General features: G+C 31.3%; 3 protein-coding genes and 1 pseudogene across 4 annotated transcripts; 3 read left to right on the top strand and 1 right to left on the bottom strand.

Moving 5' to 3' along the window:
* The first annotated feature begins 1,122 nt into the window (after positions 1-1,122).
* LOC130814190 (probable glycosyltransferase At3g07620) lies at positions 1,123-6,681 on the top strand. Its single transcript, XM_057680259.1, has 4 exons — positions 1,123-1,507; positions 2,036-2,259; positions 4,216-4,567; positions 5,640-6,681. The coding sequence occupies exons 1-4, from the start codon at positions 1,304-1,306 to the stop codon at positions 6,300-6,302; spliced, it is 1,443 nt and encodes a 480-aa protein (XP_057536242.1). The 5' UTR covers positions 1,123-1,303; the 3' UTR covers positions 6,303-6,681.
* Positions 6,682-7,394: 713 nt separating this feature from the next.
* Positions 7,395-9,643, top strand: LOC130813675 (probable glycosyltransferase At3g07620; annotated as a pseudogene).
* A 119-nt stretch (positions 9,644-9,762) lies between these two features.
* Positions 9,763-12,397, bottom strand: LOC130814189 (uncharacterized). 2 transcript variants are annotated; one of them, XM_057680255.1, is made up of 5 exons: positions 12,244-12,397; positions 11,369-11,632; positions 10,601-10,792; positions 10,277-10,336; positions 9,763-10,103 (listed from the first exon to the last, which is right to left on the bottom strand). In XM_057680255.1, exons 2-5 carry the CDS (start codon positions 11,618-11,620, stop codon positions 9,933-9,935), a joined length of 675 nt encoding a protein of 224 aa, XP_057536238.1. In that variant the 5' UTR covers positions 11,621-11,632; positions 12,244-12,397; the 3' UTR covers positions 9,763-9,932. The 2 variants fall into 2 exon arrangements, with proteins under 2 accessions (XP_057536238.1, XP_057536239.1); XM_057680256.1 differs by having other exon boundaries at positions 11,369-11,625; positions 12,244-12,393.
* A 594-nt stretch (positions 12,398-12,991) lies between these two features.
* Positions 12,992-14,840, top strand: LOC130813673 (peroxidase 5-like). Its single transcript, XM_057679515.1, has 2 exons — positions 12,992-13,567; positions 14,034-14,840. Exons 1-2 carry the CDS (start codon positions 13,331-13,333, stop codon positions 14,838-14,840), a joined length of 1,044 nt encoding a protein of 347 aa, XP_057535498.1. The 5' UTR covers positions 12,992-13,330.
* Positions 14,841-19,676: the final 4,836 nt, after the last annotated feature.

Here is a 19,676-nt window from a genome sequence, read left to right as displayed (position 1 = left end):
TGTCAAATTGTTAATAACTAACACTTATATATATTTATCTATTTATCTTATTCTTGATTTTTGTGCCTTTTTCCTTCTTTTTTGTTTTGTTATTGGTAAAACATGTAGCTACCGACACTTTAGAATTTGTACTGAACAAATCCGACACTTTAGTACTTGTACTGAGTAAACTTCTGATTTATAACCCTAATCGGTAAAGAATTACAAATGATTGAATCAGCCAGAAATTGGCTAACTCAACTAAAATAATCAAGATGTAGCATTCACAACCTTTCTAAGAGACCCAGGTCTAAGACAAGCTTGATTAAATTAATTTCAAAATTAAATACTTTTCAAATTAATATACAAATAATGAAGGCATCACCCACTCAATGTACAAAAATACTACATTTGGCTTTGAAGAAAAAGTTTGTTCAAGTCACGCTTAACTCTTGGGTCAACGGTCAATCTCATTCTTAGTTTAAATTGAAAAAACAATCCATTTTAAATACCCAAACCTAATTTAGATGCAAAGTAACACCTACGCTCAAACGCTCAATGAAGGCCATATTCACATTTAAGCAGCAGATGCGTTATACCGAACCAAATTAATCAATAAGTCAAACTAAGTACTCTTATAATGGACCATGCAAAATAAACATTTTTACTTAATTAAAAATTTTTTTCACATCAAACGAAATATTTAAATTATAGCAAATAAAAATAATAAATTTAGGTAAAAAAGGAAAGTTGTTTATGTTGAGAGACTTTTTAGTTAAAATCCCTAAGGTCACTTCATGATTTTATTAGATATCCATTGAATTTAATTGAGTTTGAATCAATATTTGAGTTACATGTGTTGATCTCACTTCTCAGTTGTGGGTTAATTATAATAAAATTGAGTTTATGTAAGATTAAAATATAAAGTAGTCGGTTATAAATTTGACCATAACAACATTAGATCAAGCTCAAGCTTATAACAAATCGTTGCTCTTTTTAGGTCAATCTTCGATTCTCGCTCAACATTCGCCTCTTTTTTCCCTTATCCTACCATATAATCAAAACAAATATTAAACTATTCTCATAGAAATTTTCTTAAAAAAAGTTTGACTAATGGGCATCATAAACCATGTGGCACAAGCACCATTATCCAATACTCCCATCACGTTTAATGACTCCCAATAAACCCATAAATAGGGGGAAAAAGACCATTTGAAATGGATTCTTACCAACTTCCAGAAATAATCCTCCCCATAAAAACAAAAATAACAATTACTAAAGAGAATAAGAATTGAGGAAGAAGAGAAATGATAGGGGAATATAAATGACTTCCTTTTACAAGAAACATTCACATATATTTATTTCTATATTTTCTATTTTGGCATTATTTGCTTTCTTTGTTCTATCAAAAAAAGACTCGAATGGTTTCCTTAATCTCTTCTCTTTTCCATCAAGTGGAAATATTGTCAATGATCCATTGCTTCATTCTATTGCAGTTATTCACAATTCTTCAACCCTATCAAAATCGGTAAGTTCTTCATCTTCATTTTATTTATTTATTTATTTTTTGCTTGAATTGATTAATGAGAATATAATCTTCTGTGATTGTATTAAAGATATATAGTAGTACTATAATTTTTTAAAGTCTAATGTTACATAGATCGAATAAAAAAAAAAATTAATGAAGAATATGAAGGATGAAGATGATGATTTGTAAATGCTAATTATATCTTGAATATGAACTTGTTAACCAAAAATAGCAATGTTTCTTAACAATCTTATATATAAATCTTTTTGAAGGGATCACGTATCTTTTGCTTTCTAGTTAGAATAACAATGCTAAAATTGTAATCCTAAAAGATCAGATAGTATCGACTATATGAACCAATATATCATTTTAATTGTCGTCCACATATATGTTTTCCTTCTGAATATCTCGGCTTTAGTCATCTTCCACTGTTCTCATTATCTTTTCAAGTCTCCATACTTGTTGGTTTTCATGTTTTTTCTTCCCCCAACTTAAGAATATATGTGTATGTATTTTAAATTTAATTAGGAGGAGAAAAGGCAAAGAGCAATGAAGAAATTAAGTGATGCAATTAATGAAGTGTTATTGGGAAGAAAGAAAGATGAAAAGATTGAACATTTGGAGTTAAAACTTGATAGAGCAAGAGCTTTAATTAAAGAAGCAATTAACCAAAGGAGTAACATTTCTATTGAAGATGGTGCTCAATATGTACCTCATGGAAACATTTACAACAATGCTTTTGCCTTTCATCGGTACTATACTTCTTGCTATATCACTTTTTGCAACTTTTTAACACACAATTTTTACAATTTAATATTGTTAGACTATATAATATATACATGTTAACAAATTAAGTAAAAATTTAAACTGATTGTTGAGACCACATAATATGTAATATACTTTAACTGATACATATATTATATGTTAGAGTGTATAAGATATATTTTTTTTATTATGTTAGTATATGTTAAAGTATATATACTAAGGGGCTTCAACTATTATTTTAAATTTTTAGTTGAATTGATTTCTTGACGTTGTATTAAAAGCAAAACATTCGTAACAGATTAAAATCTCATCTATTTCTTATTTTAAAATAAAATATATGACATAATGTATATATAAAGACAACATGTGCACCATCTTCCCAGAGTATATTAAATATTAGTGCAAACTCAATATAATCTATAAATATTAGTAGCTAGCATTATCAATTTATCATAGTACTAATAATATTACATACTTTCTCAATCTTTTTCGGTTTATAACGTTAGAATCTAAATTTTTGATTACATGTAACATGACACTTTTCGTTTTCCTTAAGTAATTTTATATTAAAAAGTGAGTTTTCCAAATTAAAAGTAATTGACTAATATTACTATTATTATCTTTGTAAGTTGAAGAGGATCGCATATTATGAGAGTCGTAGTATTTAATCAAATTTGAATGGTTTTGAACTTCTATATTTAATAATAATAATAATAATAATAATAATAATAATAATAATAATAATAATAATAATAAATTAAAGATAGATAATATATATACATCTCTTACAACTGTACAAAGTATTAAATAAATTTATTAATAATTATTATTTTATATTTCAAGCATAGTATACACATACAATGCTATATTTCTAATCATCATTATATTTTACTCTTCTGATCATGTATAAATTTATAAATTTATATACTTCTAAAACAAATTTGTTTTTTCACAGTTTCAAAGCATAATATAAACTCGAATACTTTTCTTGAAAAATTATAAAACTATATATTAAAATTATATACATAAAAACAAATGGAACAAAATTGTACATAAACCATATTTTACTTTTCTGATAACCAATAAATATTTAAATATATATTTTCTATTTAATTATAAATTACGTACTTCTAGAATCTAGAAAACAGTGGAGTAATTGTTTGAGAGGTTGGATCTAAAAATGGACCCCATAATAAATATAATTAAGTGGAGAGCTGACAAATCTTTGAATTCAGCAGACACAAAATCTCAACCCCACTCCACCCTACGTAATATGAATGCATAATGCATTGAAGCTTGGAATATGAATACATTAATAAATCTCTTAACGTGCATCTGTCCGTTTTTCTGTACATAATTTATGTTGCATCTTCACTACTTACTGCATATCTGAATTCCAAACCGACTACTGATTAATAATGTGAATTGAACGTACTTGACTTTGATCATATAATATAAGACTTTATTAAAGAAATATTTTATTTATTCTATTGATTATTTTTAGATAATTTAACCTTTAAATATTTTTTTATAATAGCTTTTTTTGCCACAATTTAATCGGCTATTGTAGGTACCCACTAACCGGTACACTCACTTTTTCTTACTCTCCTTATGCTTCTTAGTTGCTCTAGCACTATTCATTTTAAATTTAGAGGTAGGTACTTACAGTATTCTATTAAAATATGGCAAGAAGTAATCAATATTGCAAATAGATAATAAGTAGAATTATTCAGGATATTCTTTTCTTTTATTAAATATCCACATAATATTAAAGCTTTTTTTTTTTATTTTACTGGTCTTATGTTTTGGTATTATTTTTTGCAAGCATTTTTTTAAAAAGGCCGTATAATTATATTGGTTGTTTAAAAAATCATTTTATGATCATTGGAGTTTTTAAAATAATTTAATTAATAATTAATGATAATGATTTCTATATTTTGTAGGAGCTACTTATTAATGGAAAAAATATTCAAGATATATATTTACGAAGAAGGGGAAGTACCCTTATTTCATAATGGTCCATGCAAAAACATATACTCTTTGGAAGGTATCTTCGTGAAGTCAATAGAGAACCAAAATAACAAGTTTAGAACAAGAGATCCAGAAGAAGCTCATGTATATTTTCTACCATTCAGTGTGGCAATGATAATTGAACATCTATTTGATCCAATTTTACGTGATAAAGCTGTTTTAGAGCGCACCATTGTTGATTATGTCAAAGTTATTTCTCTTAAGTATCATTACTGGAATAGAAGCCTTGGAGCTGATCATTTCATGCTTTCTTGCCATGATTGGGTAATCTTATTTATTCTTTTCATCTTTTGCATTTAATTTCGTTATTGATTTTCCATATTTGTTAATTATTATTATATTTATTTATATATATATATATATATATATATATATATATATATATATATATATATATATATATATATATATATATATTGAGAGTTGAGCTAAATTATCTGAAAATTTAAGGATATGATTGGAAAATTTATTTTATGGAATATATGAATATCTGTTTTGGAAATTTGGTTATTGGATACCAACTTGGATATCATCGGATTTATGAATTTTTGAATACCTGATATTATTTATTGAAAGCTAACGTGATAGAAAGATAGCGAGTTCAGAATCTCAACTATCGCTATATATTCCTTATCTCAATTGAAAATCTAAAATATATAGCATCATGTATAATTTGGACATGTGCTGCATATACACCTTGTTAAAGTGCCTATTAATATCTACATGTGAATTGTCTCTCATGGGAAAAAGAGAAAAGAATTTACCACTTTATAAACTTGAAAAATAGCTTCTTCTACTACTAGTTGGTTTTAGTTGTAAATCACCTTTGTGTATGTATGTGGGTTATCTCTTCTTCTTTTTATTTATTGCGTTGTTCAAATTTATTCATTTTCTAAATCCTAACACACCTCTAACACAAAGGGTTGTCATGCAATGAGGTTCACGTGTTACAATAGAGTATAACACATATTGGGGTTTTATTTATTAAGTTTAAGCTAGCTTTTGGTTAAATTGATTGATTGCTTGACATAATTTGTTTGTTCTTTCCAAAATTAATTAGTTCGATCTCACTTTTAACACCAATTTTCTATTGAGGCTCTATTTTAAAAAGAATAACCACTTCCTTAACAAGTGAATGTACTTATGCTTATTATAATTCACAAATTGTCGTGAAAGGCAGTTTTTCCGAAAGACGCATTAGATATATAAGCTAAACAGTTTAATTAATAGAAATCAATGAGAAAATGAGAATGTGCACTTCTTGTTTTGAGGTCATCTCTTTAAGGAATAGTCTAAAGTAGCTAATTATAATTTGATCATGGTGGCGCACTTGCAGGGTCCAAGAGCAACATGGTACCATCCATTATTATACTTCCACTCAATTCGAGCATTATGCAACGCAAACAAATCAGAAAATTACAACCCAAGAAAAGATGTATCAATCCCAGAAATCAACTTAAAAACCGGCGAATTAAAAACCCCAATCAAAGGATTACACCCATCACAACGTACCATTCTGGGATTCTTCGCAGGACGAATGCACGGTCGTATACGACCTGCACTTCTTAATTACTGGAAAGAAAAAGATTTAGATTTACATGTTTACGAACAACTTCCTGAACAAATATCCTATGATGATATGATGAAGAAAAGCAAGTACTGTCTATGCCCGAGTGGTTTCGAAGTTGCAAGCCCTAGAATTGTTGAAGCAATGTATGCTGGTTGTGTACCTGTTTTGATATCCCAAAATTATGTTCTTCCTTTTAGTGATGTTCTTAATTGGAGTTCATTTTCTGTACAAGTATTAGTAAGTGATATTCCGAATCTTAAGAAAATATTGATGGGAATTCCTTATCAAAAGTATTTGGAAATGCAAAAGGGAGTGGAACAAGTGCAACAACATTTTGTAATCAATGATCCTCCTAAGAGATTTGATGTTTTTCATATGATTATTCATTCTATTTGGCTTAGAAGGTTGAATGTACACATTTATAGTTGATTAGAATAAGTATTAGTTTGGACGGAATATACAAAGTTTTTTCACATTAATTTGTTTTGATTTTTGTAGTCTATATGATGTGATATTATTATGGCCCATATGTAGAGATCATTGATGTTTGTAAGTGGTAAAAATCAAACATGTATTACAAAGATGGAATTTTAGAAAAATCTTCAATCAGTAGGTCTACTCATGGTTTTTCATATCCGACTTATTTAATAAGTTATATTTCAATCATCATCATCATGATCAATGTATCCCGTTCTGTACTCACGATTGAAGTTATTATTAGGCCTAAAGAGGGTTGGATGACGCTAGATAATACCCTTATTAAAAGTGATAAGGAAATTGTTCTTGTATATATTATTGAAACTAAAGAGAAAGTTTATTTGCAATGGATGTCTTTTTTTTTTTTTTTTTTTTTTGTAAATCCTTGCACTACTTGACAAGTCTTAGATCTCTCCACATTATCGATCAGTTGAATCATTTTTTATTTAAATATCCATTTATTAACATTTATGTTTAATTTATATCTTCTGATAATGAGATAAGATCCCAAATATCATTTTCATTTTACAGTTACGGCAACTGAGACCCTCGAATTTAGAGTACTAGTGACGAAATATTACTGTGATATTCTAAATTATTAGCAACGCAATTTTTTATACTTGCAATTAATTAGTTGTTCTTGAACTAAGTTTTCAGACAATATTTTCTCCACTAAGCAAAAAGAATATTATAATCTTGTTTTCTGTGACCCAATGTTAAAGCTCCTAATTTCACGCAACGTTTTAAATCAATTAGCATTTAAGTATTATAATTATAATATAATACTAATTTAATAATAGTTATATTTAACGTAGGCATAGGATAAGTAATTTTTTAACACTAGGCTATTTAATTGTGATCAGTTCATAGAACACAAGTATCAAGTAGCAACAATTTATAACTTGTAACTGGCTCCATATATAGATCATATCACAATTTATCTTGAACTCTTTTTTTGTTGTTATTGTTTATAAGGTGAAAGATTTGGATTAGGTTAGACATCTTAAATGTAGGGGAGAAGGCCGGTTACCACTTTAAATATAAATGATTCGATCATCTTTTATCAGTTATCACTCTGATTATATATTATATTACTCAATACAGTTGGTGTCTCAATGATGATATGTTTACGTATTGTAATGTATGTATTGACCTTTTTGGCAATCATTGGTCATTCATTTCAAATTCTTCAAGGGTTTGCAATGGCCTACAAGTCATAGTAGCATCAGTTATCATGGAGTAACTTCATCAACATCATTTGCATTGGTTCACTCTTTAGCAGTCATCCATAATTCTTCTACTCTAGGAAAATTAGTGACTCTTCTTTTTTTAATTAAATGTTTTAAAACAAATGTCAATAATATAGCCAAGATAGTTGGCTTGAAACAAATTCTTTATTTGGTTTTTGATACTCCTAATTGAATAATTCTTTTTCTTACTTCATTTTCAATACTTTTTTCATTGTTGGGTATTAATTTATTGTTCAATATTTTATGTGACATAAAAACTTAGGAAGAAAAAAGGCAAAGAACAATGAATAGACTACATGATGCGATTGATCAAGTGTTGATAGGAAGAGTCAAAGATGAAAAGATGGAGAAATTGGAAGTAGAACTTTCAAGAGCTAGGGCTTTAATCAAACAAGCTTATCAAAATAAATTGAAAAATTATTCCAACCACATTTTTGTTGAAGATGCCCATGATCATGTGCTTCATGGTACCATATACAAAAATGTTTTTTGCGTATTCCTATTTTATTCGGTGCATTAATTCATTGATATGGAATCACTGGTATCGATATAATTTTAGTTCATTTATTTGTAGGAGTTACTTACTAATGGAAAAAATGTTCAAGATTTACATATATGAAGAAGGGAAACCACCTTTATTTCATAATGGTCCAAGCAAAAGCATATACTCCTCTGAAGGAATCTTCATAAACTTACTAGAAAAGAACAATGAGTTTAGAACAAAAAATCCTAGTGAAGCTCATGCTTTGTTTCTTCCCTTTAGTGTGGCTAATGATAGTTCGACATCTTTTTGATCCAATTATTCGAGATAAGGCTGTTTTAGAACGCACTATTCTTGATTATGTGAGCTTAATATCACACAAGTATCCTTATTGGAATACAAGCCTTGGAGCCAATTACTTCATGCTTTCTTGCCATGATTGGGTATGCTTGTATTATTATCAAATTTAGTATCATTTTGATTTTCGTGAATAATTACTAATGTATGTTTAAAGTTTCGAGATATGTTATATACTACTATGTGTCAAGGAACCAACTCAACCTAAAGTTTAAGCTGATGGTTGATGGTTAAGGTCCTAAGATATGTTAATATACTCTAACACCCCGGACCCCCTCACACGAGAAGCCTTTGGGCTAGAAGTGTGGATGTGGCACATGTCCTAATCATACTTGGCGCTAAATATTCCCTCTTTGAATGAGGGGTACGGTGATTGAGATTTAAACCTATGATATCTTGTCACTCTAACTCTGATACCATATATGTCAAGAAACCAACTCAACAAAAAGTTTAAGCTGATAGCTCAGGCCCCATAATATGTTATATATTTTATCACTATAATATGTAATATAGTCTAATTAACATATATCATTAACTTGCAGGGTCCAAGAGCAAGATGGTACCATCCACTATTATACTTCCATTCAATTAGAGCATTATGCAATGCAAACACATCAGAGAATTTCAATCCAAGAAAAGATGTATCAATTCCTGAAATCAACTTAAAATCATGGGAATTCACTCGACTAATTCATGGATTACCTCCTTCTAAACTTACAGTTCTCGCGTTTTTCGCAGGCAGAATGCATGGTCGAATCAGATCTGCACTTCTTGATTACTGGAAAGGTAAAAATTCAGATTTACAGGTTTATAAAGTTCTTCCAGGGGGAATATCATACGACGAAATGATGAAGAAAAGCAAGTACTGTCTTTGTCCTAGTGGTTTCGAAGTTGCAATCCCTCGAATCGTGGAAGCTATCTATGCTGAATGCGTGCCTGTTTTGATCTCACAAAACTATGTTCTTCCCTTTAGTGATGTTGTTGATTGGACCTCATTTTCTGTCCAAGTTTCAGTACAAGAAATTCCTAAACTTAAGGAAATATTGATGGAAATACCTTATGAAAAGTACTTGAAAATGCATGAAGGAGTCAAGCAAGTACAATATCATTTTGTAATGAATGATCCTCCTAAGAGATTTGATGTTTTTCATATGATTATTCACTCTATTTGGCTTAGACGGTTGAATGTAAGGGTTCATAGCTAATACATCATCCTATCCCAGAGAGGAACGCTTTGTACACCAGACTGCCCCTTTGAACGGCTTTTATGATCTTGTTTTTGGACTTTGGTTAGTACAAAAATGAGCATAAGAACAACTGAATATTAAAAAGTTGATTAATGATTACAGATGAATATATCTGCATAATAATGAACGTATTACAGGTTATTTTAATTTCTTTGGGGAATATATATACATATTTGCATCTTTATTTGAATTAAGAACACAATTCAGAAAAATATAGGAAATGATACATAATAGTTTACACTGATGTTTATGATGAAGTAACCATTTTGATAGTTCCGGCCTCCTCAACTGACTGTTGCTGTGTGCCAATGTCGTGCTTACGACAGGCATGGAACGTGGTGCAGAGGTCGATGTTTTCAATAAAATTCGTTGCGTCAGTGAGAATGATAGGTCCGAACTCGAAAACAAAATTTTTACACTGTCAAACATAAGCAAAAACAAGTGTCACTACCCTGAATTTCTATTTGGGGGTGGTAAACTTATGAAATCTAATTCATGAAACGTAATTTACTCATACTACCTTTAATTAAAATAGGGGTGAAGAGTAAAAGACATACATGTCCATCCTCAATCGAAAGTTTCGTAATTTACCTGTTTAGTATATATGCCCACAGTATCACAAGCCTTCAATAGCACCCGAATGACCGCAAGCTGTCACAAATATCAGGAATTGTAAGACTTTCTAACATAAATAGATAAGCATGCTACCAAAGGCACATTAATTAGCTTTGTTACTAGACTTGGGAACTCATGTTCGACACAAGTACGAGTCCAAGTGTCCGGCTTGGGCTAAATTTTGGAAAAACTGTAACTTTTGGTTCAAAATAAAGTGTCTAAGTGTGTACCCATGTCACTGTGTCGAGGATCCGATACAGATTATTGAGGTAAAATGAAGTGTCTAAGTGAAGTACAGACCTCAGTGTCAGGATCTTTCAACTTATCAATAGCTTCATCCACAGCTTTATGGCAAATATCGCATGGGAATGTCTCATGAGTGAATACTAAAGCATTTCTACACAATCCAATTCTCTTGCAAAATCCTTGAGGTTGAACGGATGAAACTTCTAAGAAGAACAATGGAGCATAGTAATTCACCAACATTGTACACTGTCAACAAAGGGAAAACCATGTTTTTTAGCAAGAAAGACTTTGTAGTTTAATAATACACTGCATAGAATGACCTTCTATAATAGAAAGCAGCCCCCAATATTTTCAACAAACATTTCACGGATTTCTATCATGGAACCAACTCAACCAAAAGCTGATGATTATAGTCCTTAGATATGCTATATAGTATTCTATGATCTATCACACCCCTTCATATGAGAAGTCAGAAGCGGCTCCAACCCTGTCCATTACCCATATACTCTAAAGTGGCTTCTACCTAAGCGAAGTTTGAGAGGTGAGAAGTTTGCAACCTTACCCTTGTTAATGATAAGAAAGAGCTGGTTTCTCATAGACTATTGGTAGCAAACAACATCATCTAAAACTTTACATAATTAAAAAGTGCACATGATTCATGAGCCATTTTAATAAATTCCATTAAATCAGAAAAACTTCTAATGCTTACCCCCATCGAAACAAGGGACATTTTGTCGACTATTTTAATCCATATATGTATTTTCATCTAACAACCTTCTGACGACCAAAAACCAAACACATTTGGATTCAAGTAGTAAATACCTGGTCTGCCAGTGCCAACCCATGTAGATCAAAGCAGGCCTTGTGAAGGGAATCCATAATCTCAGTCTGGGTCTTGTTCTGGCTGAGGTAAACAAGAGCCATAGCGGTATACTCTTCACACATAGCACAGACATCAATAAAACCACCACCTTTGTTTGAACCTGAAACTTCTATGTGCATATCCTTTGTAGCATCACCCACCAAATTACCAGCACAAACTAAAAGCAAAACAAGCCCAACTCTCGCATCCATGATACCTGAAAGCTAACATAGCATAAATCATCAAACAAATTATCATCAAAAGCTTGGTGATTTAGTAGTTGAAGGGTTTCATTTCAGAAAGATCTAATTCTGACCACCTACGAAAAAAAATAATTTTCCATATCCCTCCTATCGGAATTCTCCAACGTCATCCATTAATAAAAAAATTAATTAGGTTAGAGTTGAGCGTCTAAAGATGTCCGATTAGACATAACCTTCCTAAGTCCCAGATATCAAACATGCTCTAAATAATTAGTTAGTTTTAGACCCAAAATTTCAAAAAGGAATGAGAAACAAACATGCTCTAAAGAGGGTTTAAAAAGAGGTTTACTTAATGATTTTGGATTGAATCAATTCAAAGCTTTTAATGTTGCAATAACTTAAAATTGATCTAATTAAAGTTTATCAATTCAAGGAAAATAACAAATTTTATTATTAAATTTATTAAGTCAACCAAAAAATATTACTTATGTACTCTAAATAGTAAATACTACCACAATCCACAATCAATTAGCAATAGTTGCAATAAGTTGGAAAAAGCTTTAAATACAAAAATTAGTATTAAAAACATAAACAAAAAATAAGAGTAAAGAGTAACTAAAAAGAATTTGTACCTCAAAGGGGAATGTGATTTAGCATTTTAGCTAGTTAATCAAATCATATATTTAATCGAATCGGGAGGGAATGAAGACACTTTAAAGAGAGAGCCAAAACTAAGGAATTTCCTTCTTCCTCGTAGGAGTGGTGGATATTAGTTATTTACAAGGAGGATTTTAGCCATGCAAAGCCTTTTTTTTTTTAATAAAAAAAAGTCATTTAATTAATGATTCTATCTGATTAGAAATTGTCTCTTAGTGAGACGACCTTAAATAAAGAATTTATATTTTTATTATTTATAATAATTAAACTATTTAACTCATATATAGGAGACACTACGTAAGAAGACTGTCATTTCATACAATAATTTATAATAATTAGCTAATCTTATTACAAATTTTATCTATGTAAGGTAATCTCGCCTCATACATCACTTTTAGTTTTATAAAACTAAAATTAACCGGAAATCAATTTTGTTAAGTTGATTAGAATATTGTTGAGGAAGTAATTGATACAAGTGGTGGTCCCATCTTCATAACAACAAAAAAATTCCAGAAGTATTGCTTACGATAAAGTTTTTAAGACGTAATTTCTTATGAAAATAATATGACATGGATGTGAGTATCTATGCAAATTGCAATGGTAGGAAACCTCATTTTAAACATCCACTAATTTATAGTTTTATTTGGAGCCTATTTTATTTCCTCGAATACTATTCCATTTAATTTAGTTATATTTAGCTACTATCTTAAAATTATTCAAAAAATGTCACTTTTTAGTATTAGTTATTCTCGAGTTGGATCCTTATATATGTATATTAGTATATAATATTTGGGTTGAATAAAAAGATTTATCAACGTTAAGAAAAAAAATGGCAAAATTTAACAATCCTTTTAATATCAAATATATAGACACCAATTAAAAGTAGTTATTCTTGGCTCCTATACAACTTTTATGGAATGCCAATCATTTAAATTCAAGAATTTATATAAATGCTTATAAAATGTGCAAAACTCAAAATGCACACAAATTTATAATAAATAAATAAAAGAGAGGGTGAGATTTGCATGAAAAAATTATAAAAAAGGAGGCTGCATACCAAAGATGAAACCACCTTTGGTATTCCTCCTTACCCTCTTAGGCATTGTTACTTCATCTTTGGGGGAGAATGTGGTAGTCAATACTACTTCTGTAAGTGACAAACTTCAAGTAGGTTTCTACAAATTAAGTTGCCCAAATGCAGAAAAAATAGTTGAAGATGTCATAAACAAGAGTTCAAAACAAAATCAGGGTATCATTCCCGGTATCATCCGTCTTCATTTTCATGATTGTTATGTTACGGTAAGTTCTACTATCTCTGCGTAATCTGGTTCAGATTAGTTGCTACACTTCGACTTCTATAGCTTTTCATAACTCTAATGGCCCGTTTGGTTAACAGTACTTATTAGTGATAATGAGAATGATTTGTAATAGTAAGATTTCATAGTTTATATTATGTTCTCTTGGTAATGAAAATTTAATTATAAAAAAGCTCTTTGTCACAAAATTCGATTACCACCTAATGGCTAATATCACATGTTCAAATGGTAATATTTTAGAATGACTTTTATGAAATAAATGAGATTGTTGAGGGAAAATAAGCATGACCATTAAAATTGTGAAACGATATTTTTGTAAAAATTACAGTAACTTTCCATTATCATTCCCACCATTTAGTACTGATCAGCAAACATGCCGTAATATTAACATGATCATCAATTCATTATTGGACAAGTTTAGAATGACATGCTAATGAATAAATAAACAGGGTTGTGATGCTTCAATTCTATTAACCCCAGAAAGATATAACAGTCTCAACGCAGAAATGGCTCACCCAGCAAACAGCATATCTTTAAGAGGAATGGACGCTTTAGAAGCTGCAAAGGCGGACATTGAAAAACAATGTCCTGGGATTGTCTCATGTGCAGATATTCTTGCATTTGCCGCTAGGGATGTGGTCGTCTTGGCAGGAAACCCAAGATATGAAGTACCTGCAGGACGACGTGACTCCTTCTCCACTGATGGCTCCTTTGCAAACGATCTTCCTAAGGGAAACCACTCAGTTGATCATTTGATAAAGACATTTGCAGAGCGAGGGCTAACAACAGAAGATTTGATCGTGCTCGAGGGATCCCACTCGATTGGCCAAACCAGATGTCTAAACACGATAGCTGACAATAGTTCCATGGTTGGGGATGAAATGCTTGGTGCAAAGACGTTGGTCGATAGACCATTTCAACAGATGGTGAAACAGAAATTCTGTCCTGAATCTCAGGAAGAATTATTTTGGAATATGACATCACCTTTAGTTCCTGCAAACCCTAATACCTCTAATTGGGGAATCTCATACTATGATGACATTATGAAAGGCAAGAGTTTGATTCCCAGCGATATTGCTTTAGCAGTTGATCCTAGTACCAAAGAGCTGGTGGCACATTTTGCTTCTGACAGTGCAGACTGGCAGAAAAAGTTTAATGAAGCTATGATTAAATTGGGCAAGATTAATATTCTTACTGATAAACAAGGCGAAATTAGAAAGACTTGTCGATGGGTTAATGCAGTTAATACCGCTTGATCGGGAGTTTGAAATCTCGGACACAGTTAATACCGCTTGATCGGGAGTTTGAAATCTCGGACACCCATGTCTTCTGTGTAAGTGAATGTTTAGTGTGCACTGTAACGAACAAAGGGACTAATCTTAGGGCCATTTTGCTCTCTTTCTTTTCTGTGACATTAACAGTTGTTTAAAGCTTCTAAATGATCATTTTCTTACAAATTTGTAAAGTAGATGATTTAGGAATGAATTACTTAGGACTGTTGGAAACAAAAGTTGAAATTGACAGCATTTATATAGCAATTCAGTTTTGACAACCAATACGAGTCCAAGATTATGCTATCTAAACACGTCAATGAGCACATAGTAAACACGAGACATTTATGTAAACATTTCATTACCACTACCACCGTAAAAACTGCTTACTAAATAACTAAATATAAGCAACAAGAGTCGGAAACTTTCTAGGAAGATACACTTTACACGATTTTGCTAATCAAACATTTGAATTCAATAGCATGTAAAATCTCTTCATAAACGTTTCCCAAACGAATTCTTATTATTATTATGTTTATTTATTATTACATTTATTTATTTATTTATTTTATCTCAATGCATTTTCTTGCGAGACCCAACTAAGAGACCCACCTTCACGGCCTCACACATTTTAATAAAATAATCGTTTTGATTCGAACCTCTTTATTTGAGAACTCGTAACTATATTTTTAATATATATATATATATATATATATATATATATATATATATATATATATATATATATATAAGTTAACATTTAAATCCGTATGTAAAAGAAATTTATTAAAACTAATTCGGAAATAATTTAATATAATTGTAAAATCTTTAAAAGCTATTAAAATATTAAATAATTACGTCATTAAAATCTCGGGGTGTTACAGTTATCGTATCAAGATATCATTTGTTACATTCTCCAAAGCTATTAAGAACTATAGTCAAAACAACACGACAATTAACTTTAGCAACCATCGACGATAAGTTGACATTATGCTCTTGGCTTACTAATATCATGTATCTATAACTTCAATAACAACCTAATAAGGGTATTTGTAATTCACAACAATCAAACCTTAACAATTAGTAGCTATTATTCTCAATTTAATCAATCAAAATCACTTTCATAGTCAACTAACATCATCACCATTACTAATATATTCACAGTAATAACCAATCGACTAAATCTTAAAACAACTTTTAAAGTTATTTAATCAATCATCACCAAAATATAGTATAAAACACACATTATTAGTAATTTCATCTCTAAATCCAAGCCCTAATCGTTTCATGTTCAAAGCTAACATATTTAATTACTACCCATACTAAGATTCGAAGAAACTAATACAAAATCGACACACAACCAATAATTTTAAAATCACACTTCAAACCCTAAGTAATAAACATGTTTAATTCATCAATCAAATTCTTACCCACTAAAAAGATTCAATGAAATTAACACAAAACCAACATCAAACTCAATACACTTAATAAAACTCCAATCAAAACTAGAAAAATTAATTAGAGAATAAAAGAGAGAAGGCTTACAATGGAGGAACTAGAAAAGGGTAAGATTGTAGGTGGTTGTTGTGGTGGTGGAGGACCAAGGTGGGGAGTTGGTGGCACTAGGGGCCGCCGGCTGCTGTGAGAACAACATGCAGCCCTGCTCGTAGCTGGGAACAGGCGACACAGCCCACTGCTGCTCGCGATTGTTCGTGGGGAAGAAGAGGGCCTGCCTTGCTTGGTGGCTACTCACGGTGAAGGAGAAGGAAAGCAGGTGGCTTGCCGGTGGTGTGGTGTGCTGGCAGCTGCTATTTTCTTTTGTGGGCCTTGAGGGAGAGGAAGTTTAGAGAGGGAAAGAGGAGGAGGGATGGCGGCGTGAATCTTGTGAGTGAGGGAAGGAGTACTCACAACCCTAACACATCCTTTTATATTATTTATCTATTTATTTATTTATCTAGATTCATCTTCTTGCAAGGCCCAATTAAGAACTCACCTCCGTATGCTCACACATTTCAATAAAATAATTATTTTGATTCGAACTTCTTTATTTAGAAATTGTAATTGTATTTTTAATATAAATATATGTTAATATTTAAATTCGTATATGGAAGGAGTTTATTAAAACTACTTCTAAATTAATTTAACATAATTATAAAATCCCCAAAAGTTATTAAAATATAAATTAATGACGTCTAAAAATCTCGGGTTGTTACAGACTACCCCCCTTAAAAGGAGTTTCGTCCCCGAAACTAGAGTAACAAGAGTACAATTTTTGAAAATTTGTATTTCTAATAACTCAAGAAGATGATTTAACAATTTTAAGCTCCATAATTGATGCAAGGATCGTGACTTTATTGACACTATTAACAAAAGGATACTCAATCTATTAGAATATTCATACATATCTCATTTCGATTTTTGAGTATTTATAATCGCCTAAATTGGCTCAAACAACTAATCAAAAGAATGTAAATATCACACCAATTGATTCAAACAATCAATCAAAAGCATGCAAATTTGTAATAGGTTGTTATCATAGACACGAAAATGCGTGAAAGCGCAGGAGGAAATGTGTGTAAACGCGCGAAATTCTATCGCATTCTACCCCCCTTAAAACTTAGTTACGACCCCGTAACTCACTAACCTCGAAACATATATAAGGATAGTGTGGTTAGACCATGGAACTCTAATTATTTAATATCTTTGATCTCAGTACTACACACCCTAGTATCTAGGTCTCAATATGTTCTCTGAGTAAGACAACTCTCCTCAATGTATACAAAAGTAACAGATCTAGCAGATGTGGCTTTTAAAAAGTGTATCACTTGAACTCGTAACAACACGAAAAGTCCTGTTATCTAATGTAATTCTTCAAAAAACCTTTCCACTTCTACGTGACCACCTAAGGTCGTACTTTTTGAATCTATAAATATTTTTGGAATGATCCACTATTTTATATTTTCTTCAACATTTTAATTTTACAACAGCATACATGCATTTTAATTTGAAAAAAATGTTCAGAATAATTTCATCTATTATCTATTTGCTATGAATAATTCTCACTATTAATTATTTTTAAATAATCCAACATTTGTATATTACTTGCTGACAATACCACTTTTCACATTTTAACCGGCTATTATAAGTATATACCTCCAAAGAGGAGTATGGTAATGTATGCACTTTGTACTATATTTTTATGCTCCTTTCCCTCGCATTTTATGGCATTTTGATGTGTGATTTCGCATTTTCCATGTGGTTTTACGCTTGGTTGGAGTTTTTGTGTCTTTGATTATTTCAGGTCATTCTACTCCACTCTCGTATTGGAAGCGGATCACTTCTTAGCATTAGGATGCGTGCTTCGAGATTTAGCAGAGTTCGAGACCGCACTATGGCACTTTTGTGAGCTCACGGGTCCATTCGGCTATGCTTTTAGTCCCGTTGAGTCTCGTTTATACTTTTGCTGCGTTCTCATGAAGAAAAGTAAGCACAAGATGATGGGCCCAAGCGGGTATTTTCATAACCCGGGCGATTTCAAGCAAGAAGTAGCAATGTAAGCCTCCAAGCCTAGGACCCAGTCGGGTATACTCTAAACCCGGTCGGGTTTGTCTAAAACCACTTGCATAAATGTTCAACACACGGACCTGGTCGGGTCTTGCTTAAACCCGGTCGGGTCCTGCAAATTCTGCTCTCTAGAAACCCTCAACACACGGACCTGGTCCGGTCTTTCAGAAACCCGGTCCGGTCTTCCAGAAACCCGGTCCGGTCCTGCTTTAATAACCGTTTTTCCGCGCAGTCTTCTTATTTAATCACTAGGGAATGTAATAGAACGGGAGTTAACATTTTTTCTCTTTTTTTAGATACAATTCACTTTGGGAGAAAGAAACTTTGTAACTTTCAATTACTTTCGTTCGTCATTTGGTATTCGATTTCAAGTATTATTTCTTTATCCTTTCCTTGTTAACACTTTTAATCATGTTTTCTTTAATTAATTCTTGTTTTGTTATATTAAATATGTGTGAGTAGTTTCTTAATCTAGGGTTAGATGGAACCCTAGCCATGATTTTGATGATGAGTTATTGAATCTCAATCCCTTTTTGTTATGCATAATCCTTGTTCATGCTTGGTTTCTTATGCTAGTTAACTCATGTTTTTCAATAGAAATTTTGGAAATTGTGGTTAACAATTCATTCATCGCTAACAAAAGTTAGAGTTGAGTGAATTGCCTTTTTGATCAAGGACTTGATAATCTTCATGAAAATAGATAGATTTGATTGTTGGATCTTATAGAATACTATGCTCAATGTCATTACTATACTTGATTCCATGAAAATAGGTTTGATAGTATGGTAGTGAAGCTAATAGTCTTGAAAGGAGTTATTAGTATCTTTAATGGTGTTTTAATCCTATTGAACTTGGTTATGATTGTTGTAGGGGTAGTAGGATCTCATTGTCATCATATCATGCTAGTGGGAAAATTTATCCCTAGATGTTTTGGTATCATTGATTTACCTTGCTAATTTAATTGTTTGTATTCTAGTCATTTAGTTAGTTTAGACATATATTCTCCAAATTTGTGTGTTACTTAGGATCAATTGGTAGCCGGAAAATAATCATTTACTACATTGTTCCATGTGGATTCGACCCTAACTGCTGCTATACTAGTTGCATATTAGGAATTGTTTGGTAGTACATAAACGACCTATCATATGGTAAGACTAACAAAAAATCATAAGGGGGAAGAAAAAGTTAGTGTAACGGCTAGTAGATACCTACAATAGACAGTTAAAATGTAGAAAGGGGTGTTACCAACAAATTATA

This window comes from Amaranthus tricolor, chromosome 5 (assembly GCF_026212465.1).
Source record: "Amaranthus tricolor cultivar Red isolate AtriRed21 chromosome 5, ASM2621246v1, whole genome shotgun sequence".
Lineage (NCBI taxonomy): Eukaryota > Viridiplantae > Streptophyta > Magnoliopsida > Caryophyllales > Amaranthaceae > Amaranthus > Amaranthus tricolor.
The sequence above is the reverse complement of the archived record's forward strand: the minus strand, read 5'-3'. Positions and strand labels throughout refer to the sequence as shown.